At 48.3% G+C, this 25,660-nt stretch overlaps 1 protein-coding gene across 3 annotated transcripts; it reads left to right on the top strand.

The window, feature by feature from the left end:
- Positions 1 to 4,357: 4,357 nt before the first annotated feature.
- Positions 4,358 to 24,942, top strand: LOC310753450 (guanine nucleotide-binding protein subunit alpha-15-like). 3 transcript variants are annotated; one of them, XM_083594774.1, is made up of 8 exons: positions 4,358 to 4,531; positions 9,143 to 9,779; positions 13,782 to 13,966; positions 15,157 to 15,311; positions 17,380 to 17,508; positions 19,181 to 19,310; positions 22,029 to 22,182; positions 23,188 to 24,942. In XM_083594774.1, the coding sequence occupies exons 2-8, from the start codon at positions 9,575 to 9,577 to the stop codon at positions 23,427 to 23,429; spliced, it is 1,200 nt and encodes a 399-aa protein (XP_083450900.1). In that variant the 5' UTR covers positions 4,358 to 4,531; positions 9,143 to 9,574; the 3' UTR covers positions 23,430 to 24,942. The 3 variants fall into 3 exon arrangements, with proteins under 3 accessions (XP_083450900.1, XP_083450901.1, XP_083450899.1); XM_083594775.1 differs by having other exon boundaries at positions 4,420 to 4,485; XM_083594773.1 differs by lacking the exon at positions 4,358 to 4,531 and adding an exon at positions 5,362 to 5,674 and having other exon boundaries at positions 9,123 to 9,779.
- Positions 24,943 to 25,660: the final 718 nt, after the last annotated feature.

The raw sequence follows: 25,660 nt of genomic DNA, 5'->3' as shown, positions 1-25,660 counted from the left end.
AGGCCTGGTTTCTGACAAGCCACCAGATGTCACTAAGGAGCAGCAAATTCTTTTTCTGGTCACTTGAGACACCGGTGAGGCATATCGCAGCTCTCTAGGCAAAAGCGTTACAAGAATACAAGACTAGCCTTGTGGATCAGGCCGGTCTCCCATCATCGTCCGGGGTTCTGATCCCACAGTGCCCAACCAGATCCCCGTGGGAAATGAAGGACCAGCTCGAGAGCAACTCTCCCCTCCTGCAATTTCCAGCAACTGGTGTTGGGGAGTTGCTGCCTCCAGCTAGTAACCACTGATGCCCTTCTCCCCCCTGAATTTGCCCCATCTTCTTCAAAAGCCACACTGCGCAATCCAAGCCATCGCTGCCTCCTGGAGAAACAAGTTCCATAGTTTTAACAATACACCTCACAAATTTTAGAACTGCAGGGACCACGAGGGTAGTCTAGTCCAACCTCCTGCAAGGCAGGAAATTTGCCCAACGTGGGGCTCGAACCCAGGACCCCTGAGATTAAGAGTCCAGTGCTCTTACCAACTGAGCTACCCGGAGAGCCAAGAAGTCCGTCCTTTCATCTGCCCCAAACCTTCCAACATTCCACGAGTTCTAGCAAGACCTGAGACCCTCCCTGCCTGCAGACTGTTTCGCCAGAGTGGTGCATGCTCTGGTTATCTCCCGCTTGGACTACTGCAATGCTCTCTATGTGGGGCTACCTTTGAAGGTGACCCAGAAACTGCAATTAATCCAGAATGCGGCAGCTAGACTGGGGACTGGGAGCGGCCGTGGAGACCACATAACACCGGTCCTGAGAGATCTGCATTGGCTCCTGGGATGTTTCCGAGCACAATTCAAAGTGTTGGTGCTGACCTTGAAAGCCCTAAACGGCCTCAGTCCAGTATACCTGAAGGAGCGTCTCCACCCCCATCGTTCTGCCCGGACACTGAGGTCCAGCTTTGAGGGCCTTCTGGCGGTTCCCTCATTGCGAGAAGTGAGGTTACAGGGAACCAGGCAGAGGGCCTTCTCGGTGGTGGCACCCACCCTATGGAACACCCCCCCCCTTCAGATGTCAAGGAAATAGGCAGCTATCCTATTTTTAAAAGACATCTGAAGGCAGCCCTGTTTAGGGAAGTTTTTAATATTTAATGCTGTATTTTTAACGCTCAATTGGGAGCCGCCCAGAGTGGCTGGGGAAACTCAGCCAGATGGTCAGGGTATAAATAATAAATTATTATTTATTATATATTATTATTATTATTATTATTATTATTATTATTATTATTATTATCCACTTTCTCCATGCCAGGCATCTTATAAACCTCGTATCCTTTCGCCTCTTAGCTCACCTTTTCTCTAAACAATAAATGTCTCCCAGCGCTGCAGCTGTGCAGTCTCCTCCCGAACCGCTGGTGCATTTTGCACTTGGCTGCAAATTTTCCAGACCAAGCGCTAGGGAAGCCCTGCAAAGTGTCTCCTGCTGCTGCTGCTGCTGCAATCTAGCCCTGAAGTTGAATAGTTGGGACAGAGCCCTGTTTTCACGAGGGCTGTGTTTTACCACTGCAGAAGACTTCCTTTCTTTCAAAGGGGATGAGAGAAATGATCAGGGACATATACGGTAAAATAAAAACAGGCCCCATGTTACAGACAAGTAAAAAAAAAGGGGGGTCCGTAACGGCTGGAGACAAATGGCTTAGCCAAAGCAGGATGTTTGAAGTGTGCTTTCACAACAGAGGTTTTATAAAAATTATGAATGGCGTAGAGTGGATTTCTAATGCCTTGGCCACAGTCTGGCCTGACGAAACTGGCCAGCAAGCATTTTCGGAACCAGACGAAAGGAAACTCTCTTCTTCGCCCAAGTGTAAATTGCAAAAAAGGTGGGTGGTCCGAACCCTGTGTGTTTTCGCTGCGCTTTTGGGGAGTGATGGACGACACTGTATTTACCCCCTTCTTCCTTTCTCCACTCTGTGCTCTTAACCAGGAACGCAAATCCTCTAAACATTTGGAACTTCTTATAAACAGCCTGGGTGCAGAGAAGACAAGCACACCCAAGGACTCTGGTTCCTTCGTGTCCTTTGCAATACTAATATTTATCTTGGTCCTGCTGCCGCTGGCTGGTTGTGTTTCCTGGGCGCGAGATGGCTGGGTTTTTTTTTTTTTTGCAGGGAGGGCTTTGTCAGTTTCCTGGCAAGGGGTGAAGACGCTCAAGTTCAACGCCTTGTGTGGAAAGGGTTTGCTCTCCCCATCCCAGATCGCTTGACACTTTTCTGTTTCTGTGTCAAGCCTGCAGAGCAAAAGCCTCTCCAAAGACATCTAATTTGGCTGTGGTGGGTTAGGAACGTAGATGTCGGAATCCTTGGGCCACCGACACTGGCAGCAGCTCCTCCGGGTTTCAGACAACAGACATTCCCCGTTCTACACGGAATCGTAGAACTCTGGAGATGGAAGGGACCCCACGGTCATCTAGTCCAACCCCCTGCGATGCAGGAATCTCAGCTAAGGCATCCATGACAAGTGGCCATCTGCTTAGAAACCTCCAAGGAAGGAGAGGCCATCACCTTCTTTGGAGGTTTTTAAGCAGAGTCTGTTCCACCGTCAAGCAGCTCCTACTGCCAGATCAGAAGGTCGGCGGTTCGAATCCCCATGACGGGGTGAGCTCCCGTTGCTCTGTCCCAGCTCCTGCCAACTAAGCTTTTTGAATGCACACCAGCACAAGTAGATAAATAGGTACCGCTGTGGCGGGAAGGTAAAAGGCGTTTCCATACGCTCTGGTTTCCGTCACGGTGTCCCGCTGCGCCAGAAGCGGTTTATTCCTGCTGGCCACATGACCCAGAAAGCTGTCTGTGGACAAACACCAGCTCCCTGAAAGTGAGATGAGCACCGCAACCCCATAGTCGCCTTTGACTGGACTTAACCGTCCAGGGGTCCTTTACCTTTTTACCTTCACTGCCAGAAAGCTCTTCCTGATGTTTAGTCAGAATCTCCGTTCTTGTAACTTGAAGTCACTGCTTCCGGTCCGACCCTCCAGAGCAGAAGAAAAAAAGCATAGTCTGATGAAGATGGCAATTATTATTATTATTATTATTATTATTATTATTATTATTATTATTATTATCATGCCACCCATCTGCCCCCGTCACTCTGGGTAGCTTCCAACACATCTAAAAATAGCAATGAAACATCAAACATTAATAATAAAAATCTAATCCAATATAAAAAGTCACAATAACTTTGAAATAAACAGCTTCTAGCAAATAAAGCAATATTCAATAATCCATTAGAATCCCATAGTAAATTAAAGTAAAGGTAAAGGGACCCCTGACCATTAGGTCCAGTCGTGGCTGACTCTGGGGTTGCGGCGCTCATCTCGCTTTATTGGCCGAGGGAGCCAGAGTACAGCTTCCGGGTCATGTGGCCAGCAGGACGAAGCCGCTTCTGGCGAACCAGAGCAGCGCACGGAAACACCGTGTACCTTCCCGCTGGAGTGGTGCCTATTTATCTACTTGCACTTTGACGTGCTTTCGAACTGCTAGGTTGGCAGGAGCAGGGACCGAGCAACGGGAGCTCACCCCATCGCGGGGATTTGAACTGCCAACCTTCTGATTGGTAAGTCCTAGGCTCTATGGTTTAACCCACATCAGCAAATACAGTAGTACCTCGGGTTAAGTAATTCATTCCGGAGGTCCGTTCTTAACTTGAAACTGTTCTTAACCTGAAGCACCACTTTAGCTAATGGGGCCTCCTGCTGCTGCCGCGCCGCCGGAGCATGATTTCTGTTCTCATCCTGAAGCAAAGTTCTTAACCTGAAGCACTATTTCTGGGTTAGCAGAGTCTGTAACCTGAAGCGTATGTAACCCGAGGTACCACTGTAAACAGTTTACACTTATCAATTACAATACAGAATTACTAATCTATCATCAATGTCTCCTCTCAATTCCCTCTTTACCAGACTAAACAAACCCAGCTCCTTCAACCGTTCCTCATCAGGCTTTGTATCTGAAGGGCTGAGTAGGTCAATTGGATACGACTTGGGTGTTTTTAAAGTTTTTTAGAGGTGTGTGTGTGCAATGAGCTTTATTTTCCTTGTACCTGGGTTGCTTTCGATTTAACCATCATTTGCAGTATATCACGCACACCATAGGGAAATAAAATCAATGCCACCCCCCTTGTTTCTTATGCAGACGAGGAATTGTGGGAATTCAAACGTACAGCGGGCGGCTGAGGTTTCGCAAGGTACCGAAAGAGGAAGGGGAACTCCTTCTCCACCACATTTTCAAAAACAAACCAAGCCCAGGGCCAGCAAAAGTGCAATTTCTGTTTGCCTTTTGCGAGCGAGAACTAGGGGGGAAGTTTTGTGGATTGGTACATCTCAGCTGGGGCGGTGAGCAAACAGGATGAGGCCTCGCTAGGAGGAGACTTACCAGAACAGAAAGTTCCCATTGCAACCTTCTGGGTTCTTTTGGTGCAGAGAAAGCAGTTGGCAGGCCTCTCCTCTCCAGGTGGGGACCCAGGTCTGTGTTGCGGCATTTCGGGAAGATAATTTAGGTAGCCCCCTTTCTGATGTCCTCTCCCTCTTGTCTGTCCTTTTCCTTACTGACCCTGATGTTCTGTGTGTGGACCTTTTTTTTTTTTGCAGATAGATCAGGTGCTGTTTGGAGCACAGGTGCGAAAATAGTCCCTGCCTGTTGTTGTTGTTGAGTCGTTTAGTCGTGTCCGCCTCTTCGTGACCCCCTGGACCAGAGCATGCCAGGCCCTCCTGTCTTCCACTGCCTCCCGCAGTTTGGTCAAACTCATGCTGGCAGCTTCGAGAACACTGTCCCACCATCTCGTCCTCCGTCGTCCCCTTCTCCTTGTGCCCTCCATCTTTCCCAACATCAGGGTCTTTTCCAGGGAGTCTTCTCTTCTCATGAGGTGGCCAAAGTCTTGGAGTCTCAGCTTCAGGATCTGTCCTTCCAGTGAGCACTCAGGGCTGATTTCCTTCAGAATGGAGAGGTTTGCAGTCCATGGGACTCTCAAGAGTCTCCTCCAGCACCAGAATTCAAAAGCATCCATTCTTCGGCGATCAGCCTTCTTTATGGTCCAGCTCTCACTTCCATACATCACTACTGGGAAAACCATAGCTTTTACTATACGGACCTTTGTTGGCAAGGTGATGTCTCTACTTTTTAAGATGCTGTCCAGGTTTGTCATTGCTTTTCTCCCAAGAAGCAGGCTTAATTTCGCGACTGCTGTCACCATCTGCAGTGATCATGGAGCCCAAGAAAGTAAAATCTCTCACTGCCTCCATTTCTTCCCCTTCTATTTGCCAGGAGGTGATGGGACCAGTGGACATGCCTACGAAACAAAAACCTGAATTGTTTCAGGGGCATGTTCCTTGGCTGGGGTGCGAGTGGACCTGCCACTCTCAGTTCCTCCTTTTCCCAAATCTTTAAATTCAGCTCTCTGCATTCCCGCATCAGTTTCGCCCCGTTAGCCTTTTTAAGTCCTTGTGAAAATTTGGCAGCGTTTGAAGGGCTGATTTCTCCTTTTTGAAACGGGGAGGGAGTGTAGTTTAGGGACAGGACATGTGCTTTGAGTGCAGAAGGTTTGAACCCCAGCATCTCCAACCAGGAGTGAGAAAGACTCCTGTCTGAAACCTTGGAGAGCTTCTGCCAGTCAGTGCAGACAAGACCAAAGTTCTGACTCAGGGTAAGCCATCGCTTTATATCCCTCCTAAAATATGCAATTTTGCTCAAAGGCACATTTTGCAAAGCAATTTCTCCTTTGTAGAATGCTTTTTTTTTTTTTGCAATTTGCATCGAATGTGCATTTTCCCCTAGTATATTCGCATTGCAAATACCTTGCTTGGTTGGAGAAAAGTATTGCAAAATCCCGACAATGGCTGTGACAATGGCTGTGTTTTCGTTTTGCGTACTGTTTCAGAAGGTGTGGAGTAACCACAATACAGCCTTGAACTTCCTCCTCACTTCCCTTTTAATATTTATTTTTTAAAATGATTCCCCCAAATTATTACAGATGGAACCGAATCACTTTAATACAACGCCTTAAAATCAGGTTTCCAGCTCCTGTCAATCATTTTCCTCCCGTAGCCGAATCGTTTATTTAGTGTCCGGTTGTGATCCTTCACTTGCAGTTAAACCATTCTTCCAGCTGCCCTCTTTTCCCTCCTTACAAACAGCACCTCTGTTGCATCTTATAAATTTAAAATCTAGTTTGCATATACATTTTAGTTCATGGGTGGGCAACTAAGGATCCGGCCCAATCACCTTCTAAATCTGGACTGCGGACGGTTCAGGAATCAGCGTGTTTTTACATGAGTAGAATGTGTCCTTTTATTTAAAATGCATCTCTGGGTTATTTGTGGGGCATAGGAATTCGTTCATTTTTGTTTTCTTTTCAAAATATAGTCCAGCCCCCCACAAGGTCTGAGGGACAGTGGACCGGCCCCCAGCTGAAAAAGTTTGCTGACCCGTTTTAGTTCCAGACCTGGTGTGCTGGGAGAGTTCATTACTATCTTCCATTGTTCGGTTCCCTGCAATGTTTATCGGGATGGCACAAAGTCACATTCCATTCCTTCCGCTGTTTTCAGACTAGCTTACGAACGAACCACAGCCTCTCTGCTTCTCTTTTGTGACCTGCTTGCTGCTGCTTACAGCCCAAATCACGCCGCTCCCTTTGCCTCAACCCCAATTCCCTTTCTTTCATTTTATTGACCTATAAAAAAATAGCTATATATTGCCGTTCGTAAACAACAAGCAGAGTGGTTTATAACAATCTTACATAAAACCATACAATAAAAACCACATCAAAATTAGTAGGCCTGACGGAATGGGGAACTTCCCGGCAGGCAATATCTAAAATGTGATATCTAGTGGCAGAGTGTTCCACAGGACTGGGGCCTTGACACGGAAGGCTCTGTTTGTTGTTGTTAAATGAGCATTGCAGGGGGTTGGGCTGGATGACCTTTGGGTCCCTTCCAACTCTATGATTCTATGATCCTCACCAACTTGGGGAACGGCCAGTGAAGCTCCTGCAGTTAATCTCAGGGATCTTTCTTCCTTCGGAAAAGCAGCTTTTACTTGCATGCAAATTGAATGGGTAAGATCAATCAACCACAACTTTGTAGATTAACCAGCCGGAACTTGTGCGGTTAACCAGTCAATGAACCAGATCACTGGCCTTCTTCCAATTCCATGCAAATTAGCTACTGGGCTAAGTTCAAGGCACTGGTTTTGACGTAAGGTTAAAGGTACCCCTGACCGTTAGGTCCAGTCGCGCACGACTCTGGGGTTGCACGCCCATCTCACTTTCAGGCCAAGGGAGCCGGCGTTTGTCCACAGCTAGCTTTCCGGGTCATGTGGCCAGCAGGACTAAACCGCTTCTGGTGCAACGGGACACTATGACGGAAACCAGAGCGCACGGAAATGCTGTTTACCTTCCCACCGGAGCGGTACCTATTTATCTACTTGCGCTGGCGTGCTTTCGAACTGCTAGGTGGGCAGGAGCAGGGACAGAGCAACGGGAGCTCACTCCGTTGCGGGGATTCGAACCGCCGACCTTCTGATCGGCAAGCCCAAGAGGCTCAGTGGTTTAGACCACAGCGCCACTTGTGTCCCTTGGTTTTGATGTAGAAAACCCCCAAACACCAGGGAGCCAGGATACCTGAAAGGTGGTCTCACCCCTTATAAACCCACTCAATCTGCAGGTAAGGGCATCCTGCAGGTGCCATCGTATCAGGAAGTGCTTTGTGCGCGTTGTAGGAAACTGGTCTTTCTTGAAACGTTTCCGAATACCAGTTGCCAGAAACTTCAGGAAGGGAGAGAGTTTCTCTTCTGGCACTTAGGTCTTGCTTGAGAGTCCACCAGAGTCCACCAGAAGCAGAATCTGGTTTCTTACTGTGAGAACAGGACAGAGGACTCGATGGGCTATTGGCCTGACCTTTGGAACTCCATTCCCCTTGAATTTAAGTCAGGTGCCATCTCTGTTGTTTTTTCGGCCCCAGCCAAAGACCTTCCTCTTCCAACAAGCTTTCTAAGCTGAGATCTTCTCCAGACAAGACAGCAGTACTGTTTTTGGGGGACAGGAGGCAGACAGGTGTGGAGGACTCGCTGAATGGGGCAACTGTGCCCCTGAAGGATCAGGTGCGCAGCCTGGGAGTCATTTTGGACTCACAGCTGTCCATGGAGGTGCAGGTCAATTCTGTGTCCAGGGCAGCTGTCTACCAGCTCCATCTGGTACGCAGGCTGAGACCCTACCTGCCTGTGGACCGTCTCGCCAGAGTGGTCCATGCTATGGTTATCTCCCGCTTGGACTACTGCCATGCGCTCTATATGGGGCTACCTTTGAAGGTGACCCAGAAACTGCAACTAATCCAGAATACGGCAGCTAGACTGGGGACTGGGAGTGGCCGCCGAGACCACATAACACCGGTCCTGAAAGACCTGCATTGGCTCCCAGCACGTTTCTGAGCACAGTTCAAAGTGTTGGTGCTGACCTTTAAAGCCCTAAATGGCCTCAAAGGCCCAGTAGACCTGAAGGAGCGTCTCCACCCCCATCGTTCTGCCCGGACACTGAGGTCCAGCTCCGAGGGCCTTCTGGCGGTTCCCTCCCTGAGAGAAATGAGGTTACAGGGAACCAGGCAGAGGGCCTTCTCGGTGGTGGTGCCCGCCCAGTGGAACGCCCTCCCACCAGTTGTCAAGGAAATAAACAATGATACGACTTTTAGAAGACATCTGAAGGGAGCCCTTATTAGGGAAGTTTTTAATGTTTGATGTGTAATCATGTTTTCAATATTCTGTTGGGAGCCGCCCAGAATGGCTGGGGTAACCCAGCCAAATGGCAAGGTATACATAATAAGTTGTTGTTGTTGTTTGTTGTTGTGATGATGTCTGTATCTGCACTGAAATTATTTTTAAGATGTTTGTACTGTTCTATCTCTGGTTGTCTGTTGCCCTGGGCTCCTTTGGGAAGAAAGGCAGGATATGAATTTTATAATTAAAAAAAGATTATTTGAAAAAAACAAACCAACCACTTTGTTTGATGGAAAAAACTATGGGTGGAGGTGGAGGTGATCGTGAAGAAACAAAAGTGAACTGGGGCTAACTTCCTTCCTTTTTAAAAACCTTTTATCTGAAAGATGGGGAGCCCAGCCTGAAGAGGACAATCGACACCTTGCTTTTAAAAGCTCCTGGGTCACCTTGCGGTCGCTGGAAGGTGGATGCTGAGCGGTTCCAATGAGTGGAATGGAATTTACGGCGGTTGGGCACAGCTCCTACGAATGGGAGGGGGAACTTTCGCAAACAGTTCCCTATAGCTGCCTGCATGTCTGATCTCAGCCCAAGTATTTGCTTTCCTTCTCCATGGGCAACCTCTTGGATCATACAATTCCCATGAGATCCCTCACCTTGCCAGCTATGGATCCTGGAAGGCTTCTGTGATCGAGCCTCTGGATTCCCTGTTCTGCTGAAACTTGATCTCGCACCATCTCTTCCTGGGTCCCTCCTCCTTAGGGAGGAGGGCTTGGACCGTGCATCCGTGGACATTTTTCTTACCAAACCTCCTGCACTTCAAAAAAAATTAGTGGTGTGCATGCTTTTCATCGGGGTGGGGTCTTTTCCGTCTGGTCCGAGATTGGTAAGGGGGGACCCCATCTCACGTCCCGCCACGATGGTCTGGTGCATCTGCTTTCTCTCTGAGGAGGAGAAAAACGCCGTCGCCATAGATAAAGAAATCAACCGGCTTCTTCAGGAGCAGAAGAAGAGAGATCGGTGGGAGCTGAAGTTGCTTTTGCTCGGTGAGTAACTGCCCCTCGGACAAGGAGCTGCATGCTAGGTTGGGGAGAGGCTTGAGGCTTGAGTGATGGGCTTGGAGCATGATCTAGCCTTCCATACTTTTTTGTTTGTTTGTTTAGTCGTGTCCGACTCTTCGTGACCCCCTGGACCAGAGCACGCCAGGCACTCCTGTCTTCCACTGCCTCCCGCAGTTTGGTCAAACTCATGCTGGTAGTTTTGAGAACACTGTCCCACCATCTCGTCTTCTGTCGTCCCCTTCTCCTTGTGCCCTCCATCTTTCCCAACATCAGGGTCTTTTCCAGGGAGTCTTCTCTTCTCATGAGGTGGCCAAAGTCTTGGAGCCTCAGCTTCAGGATCTGTCCTTCCAGTGAGCACTCAGGGCTGATTTCCTTCAGAATGGAGAGGTTTGATCTTCTTGCAGTCCATGGGACTCTCAGGAGTCTCCTCTAGTGCCTTCCATGCTAGCAAGAAATAATACTCTCCCTTCCTCCTCTTTCCTAGCTTTCTCAATTGTGCCCCATGGATAATTGTTCCCAACAAGCCCCTAAAGCTCTCTTATCGACCTCGTAAAGTAACTTGAGGGACGCGGGTGGCGCTGTGGGTAAAACCACAGAGCCTAGGACTTGCAGATCAGAAGGTCGGCGGTTCGAATCCCGTGACAGGGTGAGCTCCCGTTGCTCGGTCCCTGCTCCTGCCAACCTAGCAGTTCGAAAGCACGTCAAAGTGCAAGTAGATAAATAGGCACCACTCCAGTGGGAAGGTAAACGGCGTTTCCGTGCGCTGCTCTGGTTCGCCAGAAGCGGCTTAGTCCTGCTGGCCATATGACCCGGAAGCTGTACGCCGGCTCCCTCGGCCAGTAAAGCGAGATGAGCACTGCAATCGTAGACTCGGTCACAACTGGACCTAATGGTCAGGGGTCCCTTTAATATAACTTGATGGATCTATTCCAGTTATACCCCACTGTTTTCTCCAAAGAGCCTGGCATCCGTGGTTCTCTCCCTCCTCATTTAATCCCATCAACAACCCTGCGAGGTAGATTAGGCCGAGAGGCAGCGGCTGGCCTCTGGGGTCACTCTCAGTGAGCTTCATGGCCAAGTGGAGGGGACTTGAACCCTGGTCTCCCAGGCCCGAGCCTCCTGGGCTTGCCGATCAGAAGGTCGGCGGTTCAAATCCCTGCGATGAAGTGAGCTCCCGTTGCTCTGTCCCTGTTCCTGCCAACCTAGCAGTTCGAAAGCACGCCAGCGCAAGTAGATAAATAGGTACCGCTGCGATGGGAAGGTAAACAGTGTTTCCGTGCGCTCTGATTTCCATCACAGTGTCTCATTGCGCCAGAAGTGGTTTAGTCCTGGCCACATTACCCAGAAAACTGTCTGTGGCTCCCTTGGCCTGAAAGCGAGATGAGCGCCACAACCCCATAGTCGCCTTTGACTGGACATAACCATCCAGGGGTCCTTTACCTTTACCTTATCCTCCCAGGTCCTAGTCTGACATTCTAACCACTACTCTGTCCTGAGTAGATCTGCTGGTGTGTGATATACCGTATTTTTTGCTCTATAAGACTCACTTTTTCCGTCCTAAAAAGTAAGGGGAAATGTGTGTGCGTCTTATGGAGCGAATGCAGGCTGTGCAGCTATCCTGGAAGCCAGAACAGCAAGAGGGATTGCTGCTTTCACTGCGCAACGGTCCCTCTTGCTGTTTTGGCTTCTGAGATTCAGAATATTTGTTTTCTTGTTTTCCTCCTCCAAAAACTAGGTGCGTCTTGTGGTCTGGTGCGTTTTATAGAGCGAAAAATACGGCACTTAAACATTGCTTGGTTGGCAAAGTTCAGAGAAGAGCAAATTTCGGACGGCTGCTTTTCCAGTGCGCATATTGGCCTGGAAAGTGAGGATCGGGTAGTTTCTCGCTGAAATGCAGTTGAACCAATGGGCTCACCTTGCTGGAAAGGAGATTCTAGCTAAACATTAGGAAGAACTATCTGAGAGTTGTTCGACAGCAGAATGGACTCCCTCAGAAGGAGGCAGGGTCTCCTTCAGACGAAGCTTTGGAAGAGATGTTGGGTGGCCCTCGGTCAGGGATTCTTCAGTTGAGATTCCTGCATTGCAGGGGGTTGGACTAGATGACCCTAGGGTCCCTTTCCAACTCTGCAGTTCTGAGATTCAGAGAAGAGCAGATTTTGAAGGATGACTTCGTTTTAGTATTCAAATTGGTTCAGAAAGTGAGAATCAAGGCGTTTCTCGTTTTAAATTAAAGCTAACATTCCTCTCTCGCTTGAAAGCACCACCGCTTATCAGGGAAGAAGAAGAGTTTGGATTTGATATCCTGCTTTATCACTACCCTAAGGAGTCTCAAAGCGGCTGACATTCTCCTTTCCCTTCCTCCCCCACAACAAACACTCTGTGAGGTGAGTGGGGCTGAGAGACTCCTAAGAAGTGTGACTAGGACACACCTTTTCAGATAACCCTTGCCATGACTAGGGGCGAGTAGATTCATCTGCTTCTAGACTTCGGCCATAGATCCTGTTCCAAGTATACACTCTGAAATTAACGATAATTTACTTCAATGGCACTCCTCTGAACAGGAGCAACGCTGGCTACAACTTTGTGCCAATATGAATTTTGTATTTGATCTAAAGTTGTGCATGCTGTTGTTGTTTAGTCGTTTAGTCGTGTCCGCCTCTTCGTGACCCCCTGGACCAGAGCACGCCAGGCACTTCTGTCTTCCACTGCCTCCCGCAGTTTGGTCAAACTCATGCTGGTAGCTTCAAGAACACTGTCCCACCATCTTGTCCTCTGTCGTCCCCTTCTCCTTGTGCCCTCCATCTTTCCCAACTTCAGGGTCTTTTCCAGGGAGTCTTCTCTTCTCATGAGGTGGCCAAAGTCTTGGAGCCTCAGCTTCACGATCTGTCCTTCCAGTGTGCATATCTTACCCTATAGAATAGGTTATTTTGTCACTGGCTTTGTTTTTCGTTCAATTGCAAAATTCAGAAAAGTGCAAAGGACCCAGCATATTTTAACCTGTTTTTAATCTTATGTTTTAATTGCTGTAACTTGCTCTGGGAGCCTGGAGTGAAGGGCACATAAATAGTACCGATTCTTGCCGTTTAGTCGTTTAGTCGTGTCCGACTCTTCATGACCCCCTGGACCAGAGCACGCCAGGCACTCCTGTCTTCCACTGCCTCCCGCAGTTTGCCAACACAGTACCGATACTACCACTAATTTTAAAAATCTATTACTTTTCTGATCCGTGCATTAGTTTGGAAAGGTATGCACCCATCTGGGGTTGTTTAAAAACACAAACTGAATGAAATCATTTTCGAAGTCTAGCTGAGACATTTGCCCATTTTGATCAGTCACAGTCCTGGAGTCTTAAGTCGTCATAGGAAACTGTGAGTGATTTGGGCGTCCTTTAGCCTGAAAGGAGAGACGATTAAGAGGTAATATGATAGCCAGCTTTAAATCTGGGAAGGGCTGGAGCCGTGGATTGTTAGTAAAGGTAAAAGGACCCCTGACCATTAGGTCCAGTTGTGGCTGACTCTGGGGTTGCGGCGCTCATCTCGCTTTACTGGCCGAGGGAGCAAGCGTACAGCTTCCGGGTCATGTGGCCAGCAGGACTAAGCTGCTTCTGGCGAACCAGAGCAGCGCACGGAATTGCCGTTTACCTTCCCGCTGGAGCGGTATCTATTTATCTACTTGCACTCTGACGTGCTTTCGAACTGCTGGGTTGGCAGGAGCAGGGACCGAGCAACGGGAGCTCACCCCATCGCAGGGATTCGAACCGCCGACCTTCTGATCGGCAATCCCTAGGCTCAGTAGTTTAGACCACAGCGCCACTTGCATGCTCTTATGCTACCTTAGTAGGAGTCAAATACCACCGCTACATCGGACCCTGGTTTTCATACCCTGCTTTGAGGAGTTTTTTAAAAGAAAAATAAACAACCAGTGTGTGTGTGTGTTTGTGTGTAATGAAATGAAGGGGGAAAATAAGAGCTCTGGGATTTCTTTTAGGTACTGGAGAGAGTGGGAAAAGCACCTTCATCAAACAGATGAGAATAATCCATGGCTTGGGCTATACGGAGGAAGACCGCAAAGAATTCGCCAAGGTGGTTTATCAGAACATCTTTATGTCCATCCAGGCTATTGTCAAGGCTATGGACATTCTCCAGATCTCCTATGCCCAGCAGGAAAATGCGGTGAGTAGTCCGACGGCATGGGAAGAGGAACCCACAGGGTAAGACCAAAGCATTGAGGTTGAATCCTGACCTGACCAAAGTACTGTTTTGGGGGGACAGGGGACAGACAGGTATGAGGGACACCTTGGTCCTGAATGGGGCAAAGGACCAGGTGCGCAGCTGGGGGGTAATTTTGGACTCACAGCAGTCCATGGAGGCGCAGGTCAATTTTCTGTCCAGGGCAGCTCCATCTGGTATGCAGGATGTGACCCTCCCTGCCCATGGACTGTCTGGCCAGAGTGGTGCATGCTCTGGTTATCTCCCACTTGGACTACTGCCATGCGCTCTACGTGGGGCTCCCTTTGAAGGTGACTTGGAAATGACAACTAATCCAGAATGTGACTACCAGACTGGTGACTGGGAGCTGCCATTGAGACCATATAAAGGCAAGGAACCCCTGGATGGTTAGGTCCAGTCAAAGGTGACTATGGGGTTGCGGCGCTCATCTTGCTTTCAGGCCAAGGGAGCCAGCATTTGTCCACAGATAGCTTTTTGGGTCATGTGGCCAGCAGGACTAAACTGCTTCTGGCTCAACGGGACACCGTGATGGAAACCAGAACGCACGGAAACGCCATTTACCTTCCCTCTGCAGCGGTACCTATTTCTCTACTTGTGCTGGCATGCTTTTGAACTACTAGCTTGGCAGGAGCTGGGACAGAGCAATGGGAGTTCACCCCATCGTGGGGATTTGAACCGCCAACCTTCTGATCAGCAAGCCCAAGAGGCTCAGTGGTTTAGACCACAGCGCCATTTGCGTCCCCATACGATGTAAGAGATAAAAGAAGTAATTGCTTTTCTCTTACCAGAAGCTGCCCACAAGGACACTTCCTTCTTTAACAAACATGTTACAGTCGAATCAAAATAAATACAGCGGTGCCTTGGTTTACGAACTTAATCCATTCCGGAAGCCCGTTCTTAAACCAAAGCGTTCTTAAACCAAGGCGTGCTTTCCCATAGCAGCGGGGGATTCAATTTACAAATGGAACACATCCAACATGTTCTGATTCCAAGGCAAAGTTCACAAACCAAAACACCTACTTCCGGGTTTGCAGCGTTCTTAATCCAAGTTGTTCATAAACTAAGCTGTTCTTAAACCAAGGTACCACTGAAACAACAACAGTATTAAATTACGTTATTCTCTCTGCTTCTAGCAAAATGCTCAGCTGCTGATGGCTGTGGATACTTACAAAATGAAGGAGATGGATGCGCACCATGCACGGATGATCAAAAGCCTGTGGAGAGATGGCGGGATCCGAACCTGCTACCAGAGGCGAAGCGAGTACCATTTGCTGGATTCCACTTTCTAGTGAGCGCATTTGTGTTTGCCGCTTAAGGACGAGCAAATCTATCGGGTTTCCGGGTGGTGGGTTGCACCCAGTCTTATCCTACTCAGAGAAGACGCATTTGGGTTGCTTACAACTAAGTTCTGTTTAGAGCAGATCCACTGGAATTATTGAACTGCCTTTCTTCCAGAACCAGGGCTCCTTAGATGATCCTTGGAGTCCATTTCCAACTCTACAATTCTGTAATTCAATCAGGCTTACAAGAAGCAAGCACATACAGAAACACAGAAAGCTTAAAAACAAATCAACGATAGTAGTTAAAAAGTAATCAAAGTGTAATGGAATTTAAACAACAGAAAATCTATGAAATCTAGTGAACAACAACAACCTGTGCAGCACTATCAAAAGCCCTCAGTTGGTTAGAGTAAGGTAAAGGTAAAGGGACCCCTGACCATTAGGTCCAGTCGTGGCCGACTCTGGGGTTGTGGCGCTCATCTCGCTTTATTGGCCGAGGGAGCCGGCATGCAGCTTCCGGGTCATGTGGCCAGCAGGACTAAGCCACTTCTGGCGAACCAGAGCAGCGCACGGAAACGCCGTTTACCTTCCCGCCAGAGTGGTACCTATTTATCTACTTGCACTTTGACATGCTTTTGAACTGCTAGGTTGGCAGGAGCAGGGACCGAGCAACGGGAGCTCACCCCGTTGCGGGGATTCGAACCACCGACCTTCTGATTGGCAAGTCCTAGGCTCTGTGGTTTAACCCAACGTGAAACTTGAACCCACAACCCTAAGATTTAGAGTCTCATACTCTAACCAACATCGTTGGCACTGTGGGTTAAACGAATCCCCGTTTGCAAACCTACAAACGTCGTCTGTTCTTCACAATTACTTTTCAAATGGTCCGTAAATTTACTCCAGTCTTCTGTGAATTTCTGGTCTCGCCGGTTTCAAATCCTTCCTGTTAGTTTATCTAATTCTGCATAGTCCATTAACTTCATCCTCCATTCTTCAATCGTCGGTAACTCTTCTTGCTTCCATTTTTGGGCCAATAATATTCTTGCTGCTGTTACTGCATATAAAAAGAGCTTACATTCCTTTCTATTTATGTCATTCCCCACAATGCCCAGTAAAAATGCTTCTGGTTTCTTTATAAATGTATATTTCAACATTTTTTTAACTCGTTATATATCATCTCCCAGAAGCATTTCACCTTTTTACATTCCCACCACATGTGATAAAATGTTCCCTCCTTTTTTTTACATTTCCAACATTTATTACTGACTTTATACATTTTCGCTAACTTGACAGGTATAATATACCATCTATACATCATTTTCATCACATTTTCTTTTAGGGCATTGCATGCAGTAAATTTTAAACCTTCCTTCCATAATTTCACCCAATCACTCAGCTGTATATTAGACCGAAAATCTTTGGCCCAATGAATCATAACCGACTTAACCTCTTTGTCCTTCAAATGCCATTCAAGCAGCAATTTATACATTTTAGACAAAAATTTTGCATCATTACTTAATATCTCTAATTCAAACTTTGATCCACTTTCATCAAATCCTTTTTCTTTAGAGTCTTGTTTAAACATTTCGTTGACCTGGCGATAATGTAAACAATCATTAACATATTCTTTAATTTCTTCATATTGTTTCAGTTTCCATTTACTTCCTTCCATATATATTAATTTCCCATATGTTATCCATTTCCCACTCATATTGACCTTTTTTACGCTCATCGCTTCTAATGGAGATAACCAATGTGGTGTTTTTCATTCCAATAGGTTTTTATACCTATCCCAGGTTTCTACTGGAGATCTTCGAAATATATGGCTTCCAAATCCTTTATGGACTTTTGTCTTATTATACCATAAATATGTGTGCCACCCAAATCTGTTATCATAACCTCCTAAATCCAGCAATTCAGTATTTTCTAATTTCATCCATTCCTTCAGCCAACAGACGCAAGATGCTTCATAATATAATTTCAAATCTGGCAGGGCGAAGCCTCCTCTTTCTTTAGTAAGTTATCTTCCCATTTCCATGTACAATTTAAACAACTATCCTTAACATGCCTTTGCAGCTTCCTGTCTAACCTGGACCGCATTGCAGCGGCAGGGTACGTGCCGAGCCCCCAGGACATCCTGCGGACGCGGGTGCCGACAACGGGCATCAACGAGTACTGCTTTTCGGTGCAGAAGGTGAGGCTCAGGTGAGCAGAACTGGGAGCGGGATCTGAAGTCGTGCAGCCTTGATGGCTTTGACTGGTGGGCTAAACCAGGTGAGAGATGCCGATGGGTTTCAAAGCCTCCGTAGTTGATCTCTGCTGAAATGAGTGTAGCGGCAAATTCAGAAGGGCAAAGTCCCTTTGTGATGGTCACAACCTAGCCCTATCTCATGGCCCCCTTCTAAGATTATACAACTTCATTGGACGCCGCCTCCACCACAAGAATAACCTTAGTTGGGTACAACTTCATCTATACTCGTGTGTGTGTGTGTATTTTTTATTAAATTATCTGTTTTACAATTTACTCATTTAAACCACAGAGCCTAGGGCTTGCCGATCAGAAGGTTGGCGGTTCGAATCCCCGCGACGGGGTGAGCTCCCGTTGCTCGGTCCCTGCTCCTGCCAACCTAGCAGTTCGAAAGCACGCCAGTGCAAGTAGATAAATAGGCACCACTCCGGCGGGAAGGTAAACGGCGTTTCCGTGTGCTGCTCTGGTTCGCCAGAAGTGGCTTAGTCCTACTGGCCACATGACCCGGAAGCTGTACACCGGCTCCCTCGGCCAGTAAAGCGAGATGAGCGCTGCAACCCCAGAGTCGGCCACAACTGGACCTAATGGTCAGGGGTCCCTTTACCATTAAGACTTCCCTTCTTCTCTTTCCATGGTTCATTTTGCATATCATAAATCCCTGCATATTTTACATAAGCTATACCATTCAGTATTCCGTTACAGCAGCCATCAAAACTTATTTACACTGTTGAATTTATCTTAATGCTTCCAACGTTTTCAGGTGTACACAATTCCCACCCCCCCTATATTCAGTATAAGTTTTCCCATCTTCTCTAAGTGCATGTTCTTCTTGTTCTCTTATTCTAAGTCTGTGAGCTGTGCATATTCTGTCAGCTTAAGTTGCCATTCTTCTTTGCTTGGGACCTCGCTTGTTTTCGGGCTAACAAATCACGGGCCGCAGTTTTGTTGTTTTGTCATGTCCGCCTCTTCGTTACCCCCTGGACCAGAGCACGCCAGGCACTCCTGTCTTCCACTGCCTCCCGCAGTTTGGTCAGACTTATGCTGGTAGCTTCAAGAACACTGTCCCACCATCTCGTCCTCCATCGTCCCCTTCTCCTTGTGCCCTCCATCTTTCCCAACATCAGGGTCTTTTCCAGGGAGTCTTCTCTTCTCCTGAGGTGGCCAAAGTATTGGAGCCTCAGCTTCAGGATCTGTCCTTCCAGTGAGCACTCAGGGCCGATTTCCTTCAGAATGGATAGGTTTGATCTTCTTGCAGTCCATGGGACTCTCAAGAGTCTCCTCCAGCACCAGAATTCAAAAGCATCCATTCTTCAGCGATCAGCCTTCTTTATGGTCCAGCTCTCACTTCCATACATCGCTACTGGGAAAACCATAGCTTCAACTATATGGACCATAAAAAACCTTTTTTGACACCTTAATTTTAAATACTCATTTAAACCACAGAGCCTAGGGCTTGCCGGTCAGAAGGTCGACAGTTCGAATCCCCCCCCTTTTTTACACCTTTTTTTTGGGGGGGCAACTTCTACATCGGTTTCATTGGAGCAGGGGTGGAGGTTACCTTAAACCCAGGAGGTGAGTATCTGTAGCCACCCAGAAGCCCAAAAAAACATAATCTCTCTTCCTGTGCAGGATCGTTGATGTAGGCGGGCAGAGATCGGAGCGCCGTAAATGGATCCACTGTTTCGAGAACGTGATTGCCCTGATCTACTTGGCTTCTCTCAGTGAATATGACCAATCTCTAGAGGAGAACACAAGCGAAGTAAGGAGGAGGAATTTTTTTTTAAAAATGCATGTACATTTCTCTGTGTGTGTGTGTGTGTTTGTGTGTGATGAAATCAGGTTTTAAGATCACAAGAAGAGCAGGCCAAGGGAGGGAGTCCTGCAATTTTGCCTCCTGCAGCAGGGAATTTCGCAGTTTACCGTATTTTTCGCTCTATAAGACGCACCAGACCACAAGGCGCACCTAGTTTTTAGAGGAGGAAAACAAGAAAAAAATATTCTGAATCTCAGAAGCCAGGACAGCAGTGAAAGCAGTAATCCCTCTTGCTGTTCTGGCTTCTGTGATAGCTGCACAGCCTGCATTTGCTCCATAAGACGCACACACATTTCCCCTTACTTTTTAGGATGGAAAAAGTGAGTCTTATAGAGCAAAAAATACTGTAATTTGCAGGTGAGGCATCGCAACTCCTGGCAGATCCAACCTACCTCACTGCTGCCTACTCTCCTACCTCCCTCCAAGGCCAAAGTTGGGCACTTAGGTAAAAATGCTGTCTGGCCAGATCGAGATCCCACTCTGTCCAGGTTTAAAAACTGGCCAGGGCCTCCAAGCATTAGGTTTTATGCCCATATGTGGCACTGTGGGTTAAACCACAGAGCCTAGGGCTTGCCGATCAGAAGGTCAGCGGTTCGAATCCCCGCAATGACGGGGTGAGCTCCCGTTGCTCGGTCCCAGCTCCTGCCAACCTAGCAGTTCGAAAGCACGTCAAAGTGCAAGTAGATAAATAGGTACCACTCTGGCGGGAAGGTAAAGGGCGTTTCCGTGCGCTGCTCTGGTTCGCCAGAAGTGGCTTAGTCCTGCTGGCCACATGACCCGGAAGCTGTACGCCGGCTCCCTTGGCCAATAAAGCGAGATGAGCGCCGCAACCCCAGAGTTGGCCACGACTGGACCTAATGGTCAGGGGTCCCTTTACCTTTTTATGCTGATTTAAGCTTCTCATGTCCTTTGGAAAGGGGAGGAGGCATCCCTGCACCTTTTGTTATCAGGATTTATTCCTTTCCACGGCTCCTGGAGGGGAACGGGTGAACACAGCACTGCGCCCCACTCCCTGCAAAGGTCACATTCCTCTGAGCTTCCTAGGTAAGGCTGCCATGTGTCCTCTTTTCCCAGGACACGCCCTCTTTTTCAGGGGTAAAAATTCTGTCCGGGTGGAATTTTTTTTTCAATTTGCCAGAAAGTCTCTGGCTATAATTTCTGGATGAGACATAAACAAAACTGGGGGCTAAAGATTTGCTTTCCTCTTCTCCTGCCCCCCCCAGCAATAAAATCACAGCTTCTATATCCTACCTATGGTAGGGGTTTTTTTAAATGAGAGTTGTCATAGCCAGCGCCGGATTTACATACAGTGGTACCTCAGGTTACATACGCTTCAGGTTACAGACTCTGCTAACCCAGAAATAGTGCTTCAGGTTAAGAACTTTGCCGAACAGAAATCGTGCTCCGGCGGCGCGGCAGCAGCAGGAGGCCCCATTAGCTAAAGTGGTGCTTCAGGTTAAGAACAGTTTCAGGTTAAGAACGGACCTCCGGAACGAATGAAGTACTTAACCCGAGGTACCACTGTATAAGCTAAACAAGCTATGGCTTATGGCCCCACTCTCTTGGGGGCTCCCAAAAAAAGTTAAAGGGGGAAAAACTGGATGTACACATCCAAAATAGAAGATTAAAAAACAAATAAAACAAAGCCTACACACAGCAACAGCGTTTTGTGTTGTGTAGGCTCCTCTGGTGTAAGTCATGGGCCCCGCCTGCTAGCCTGCTCCCTAAAATATCCCTGGTTTGCTCCTTTCTATATATAGGGTGCCTACATTCTGCATGGACTGGTTGCGCGGCCACATGTGCAAATGGCTTGAGATACCTATGAGGTCCATAAATTACCACTGAGCATATATTCAACACAAAAAACAGCGACAATGTGTTGTTGACAAAGGACAACTGGACACAGAAAGGGCCCCATTACCTTCAGTAGCTTAGGGCCTCATCAAACCTAAATCCGGCCCTGGTCATAGCATCCTCTTTTTTGCTCTTCAAAATATGGCAACTCTAGCTGGCCCATTCCTGTTCAAACAAGCCCTTCAAAGTCACGAGGACTGGAATATTGTTTTATTTTTATTTTTTAAAGAAGAGAACGTAGCTCAATAGCAGGTCTCAGGCTTGGCATCTTCAGGTAGGGCTGGGAATTGTCAACCTGCCTGAAACCTGCTGGTGATAACAGCAAGAACCTTTATTGCACTACATAACTGGGAAACAGGGGCAAAGCAACTGCTTATATACATACCTGAAAGCCTGGGCCACTCCCACTCCCAACGTGATTGGCTGTCTAAACGTCCAAGCTGCGAATCACGGCTCAGAGCTCAAGGGCCAATGGCAGAGGCCCAAATCCTGAAATGTTCTGTGATTGGACGTCATGTATCGAATCAGAACACAGGGGCTCAGAATCCTTAGTCCAGACTCAAGCTCAGGCAAACGCATAACACAGCCTTTCATTCAAAACAAAGAGGACTAGGCTCTTAGCTTCACTTTGAGGGGAAAATGGTAGAGGCTTTGCTTAGTGGGCAGAAGGTCTGAGGTTCAGCCCTGGGCATCCCTGGGTAGGGAAGACTCCTTTTCTCTGAATCTTCTGGGCAGTGAAGGCACGACTGAGTGAGAGGCCCGATTCCTAAGTGCTTCCTTTTCCCTTCTTCCTCCACTTCCACGAGTTAGAACCGGATGAGGGAGAGTCTCGACCTCTTCAGAACCATCCTGGAGCTTCCGTGGTTCTGGAATACTTCCATTATCCTTTTCCTCAACAAGGTGGACATCCTGGAGGAGAAGATCCTGAGCTCCGACCTGGCTGCTTATTTCCCAAGTTTCCCAGGTAATACTTCCTCCTCCCTCCAGCCAACTAGTGCAGAGCCCAGCATTCTCGAGCGTCAGTTATGGGCCTGGTAGATTAAGATTCAAATCCTGACCTAGCCGTGAAACACACTGGGTGACATGATGGGGTGAGCTCTCCTATTGCTCAGTCCCTGCTCCTGCCAACCTAGCAGTTTGAAAGCACGCCAGTGCAAGTAGATAAATAGGTATTGCTGTGGCGGGAAGGTAAACGGCGTTTCCGTGCACTCTTGTTGCCTCTGACTGGACTTAACTGTCCAGGGGTCCTTAACCTTTTGCACGCCTGTGACGTTGTATGTCTTTCTCGTGCTCAGGAGAAGCCTGCCTTTGATGCTGAGCTAATAATAATAATAATGATGATGATAATGATAATAATAATAATTTATTTATACCCCGCCCATCTGGCTGGGTCCCACCAGCCACTCTGGGCGGCTTCCAACAAAACACTAAAATACAATAACCTATTAAACATTAAAAGCTTCCCTAAACAGGGCTGCCTTTAGATGTCTTCTAAAAGTTTTGTAGTTATTTTTCTCTTTGACATCAGGTGGGAGGGCATTCCACAGGGCGGGCGCCACTACCAAGAAGGCCCTCTACCTGGTTCCCTGTAACTTCTCGCAGCGAGGGAACCGCCAGAAGGCCCTCGGCGCTGGACCTCAGTGTCCGGGTAGAACGATGGGGGTGGAGACGCTCCTTCAGGTATACTGGACCGAGGCCGTTTAGGGCTTTAAAGGTCAACACCAACACTTTGAATTGTGCTCGGAAACGTACTGGGAGCCAATGTAAGTCTTTCAAGACTGGTGTTATGTGGTCTCGGCGGCCGCTCCCAGTCACCAGTCTAGCTGCCGCTGCTCAGTGGTTCGGTCTCCTTTGCCCCCTCAATATTGGGCAAGGCTGAGCCCCCTGCTAAGGAATATTGAGGGGGCTGACAGCACCACCGCCCCCTAGCATTGGCACACCTGAAGGCTATCTCCTTGTATTTTCCCAGGCCCCAAGCGAGACGCTCACGCGGCCAAGCAGTTCATCCTTGAAATGTACATGGACATCTTCAGGAAGTTCTTGGTCCCTGGCGGCGACTTGGGAGGGGGTCCTTCCGGCGACGTCCACAGGCCACGGATCCTTTACTTCCACTTCACCTGTGCCACGGACACGCAGAACATTGGCACGGTTTTTGAGGACATTAAGGACGCGGTCCTGGCCGCCTACCTTGATGAGTTCAACCTGGTCTAGAAGGGTCTTGCGGACACTTCTAAAGGATCCCAATGACTCCACCCGTTTGCCTTAGAGGAGGCCTGGCGCACCGAATGCAAAACCGGCGGCTCTAAAGGCCCGTTTTAAAACGCCGGCGGGCACCAAGATCTGTCCAGCAGCATCACCCCTTGGGAATCCCAGAGGTGGCAGGGTGAACCTGGCTATTGCAGGCTGAGACCCGCTCCATTCAAAAGGGATTTCAAAACCCTGTGCTCTTTGGCCACCCTGCATAGCTGTCAAGCGTCCCTTATTTGGCGGGACAGTCCCTTATCCCAATGCAGTGTCCCGCTGCTGTCCCTTATTGATGATGTCCCTTAAATTTCCCGGGTTTCAAAGGAAGCAGCTCCTCTCCCTCCCTCCCTGCCGGCCAGGGAGGAGGGAGGCTCCAACTGTGTTGCTCGGCTGCGTTGCTCACCCAATAAGAAGTCTAAGAACGACTGGGGGGTGGAGCTTGCATGCCTTGTGCCGATCAAATCGGCCGTGTTGCCTGGGGACTCGCCTTTGCTCAGCGCTTCCCAGCGGAGAGGTGATGGTGGTTTTCCTTGAGGCTTCGTTTGGCTGCTGGCTGGGCTTTCTGCCTTAGGCTCGGAGGGGCTCAGAAGTTGAACATACCTGTGCCCGGAAAATCCCTTATTTTGGCTGCTGATCCCTTATTTTATAGACTGCTGGTCCCTTATTTTCAAATCTGTAAGTTGACAGCTATGCCACCCTGATGAAAAGAGAAACGGGAGCAGAAACCCTCGGTCTCTGCTTCCTGGTCCCATGTCCGGAACTTGGCCCAACCGACAGGATCAGTATTGGCTGTTCCTTCCAGTCCACAAACAATATGTGGTTGACTAGGGCTGGATCTGTACGTTTCAGAAAAACGCATTGTAAGCTCATAATGGGAAAATTGCCAGAGGATCGGACTCTACAGCGCCATCTGGTGCCACAGTGTTATAACGCTGAAAACAAAACAAAGCATCGATGTACCTGAGTCCTAGGCCTTGACTCCAGCTAACTTCCTGAGGCAGCGTTCGCACAGCCGTTTGTTCCGTTCCCCTGCTTATTTCTGCATCATATTCGAGCTTTCACACAACATAAAACCGCTTCCAGAAATCTGGTGGAACACGGTGGAGGTTTAGCTCTCGCTTCCGTGTTATCTGCTCCAGAAACGAACTGTTCGCAGCCCCACCAGCCCGGAAAATTGCGGAAGTAAAGTGACAGAATCTGGGGCAGTATATGGTTTCCTTCCTACCCTTTTTTTTGGGGGGGGGGGAATCATGGGGGAGCAGAAGCCGGCATGTGCAGAAAGAGTGCCCTTTTCTTCTTGCAACCTGGACAAATCTGTCAAATTGGGTCTATATTTTTTCCTGCATCTTAATTTCACTTCTTCACATTTCCACAGCAATTTGCGGTGCACGCTGCGTTTATTTTCCCAGATCCTCCTGTGATAGGTCTGCCAGCGTCTTAGTGAAAATTTCTCCTCAATAAACACATTTTTTGGTATGAATCTTTTTTTTACTCACATACACCTTTTTGCAAGCAATATTAAAATACACACAGAATTAGATTTATCCTCCATTTGTAGCAGGGCTTCGGGGAGAGACCCAGCTGGTGCAAACTGCTGTGTGTGAGCCAGTGTGGTGTAGTGGTTAAGAGCGGTGGACTCGTAATCTGGTGAACCGGGTTCGATTCCCCGCTCCTCCACATGCAGCTGCTGAGTGACCTTGGGCTAGTCACACTTCTCTGAAGTTTCTCAGCCTCACTCACCTCACAGAGTGTTTGTTGTGGGGGAGGAAGGGAAAGGAGATTGTTAGCCACTTTGAGACTCCTTAGGGTAGTGATAAAGCAGGATATCAAATCCAAACTCTTCTTCTTCAAACTCTGCTGTGGCCGTTGATGGGGACATAAGTCGTGCTCAAAAGCTTGCACTGGGTGCCCATACGCTACCAAGCCAGGCTCAAGGTTCTTGCGGGTGGCGCTGTGGTCTAAACCACTGAGCCTCTTGGGCTTGCCGATCAGAAGGTCGGCGGTTCAAATCCCCACAATGGAGCGAGCTCTCGTTGCTCTGTCCCAGCTCCTGCCAACCTAGCAGTTTGAAAGCATGCCAGCGCAAGTAGATAAATAGGTATCACTGTAGAAGGAAGGTAAACGGCATTTCCGTGCGCTCTGGTTTCCGTCACGGTGTCCCGTTGCGCCAGAAGCGGTTTCGTCCTGCTGGCCACATG

The sequence above is a fragment of the Podarcis filfolensis genome, assembly GCF_964270895.1.
Source record: "Podarcis filfolensis genome assembly, chromosome: 18".
NCBI classification, from domain to species: Eukaryota; Metazoa; Chordata; class Lepidosauria; order Squamata; family Lacertidae; genus Podarcis; species Podarcis filfolensis.
Note: the sequence above shows the minus strand (reverse complement) of the source record. Positions and strands in the feature narration are given on the sequence as shown.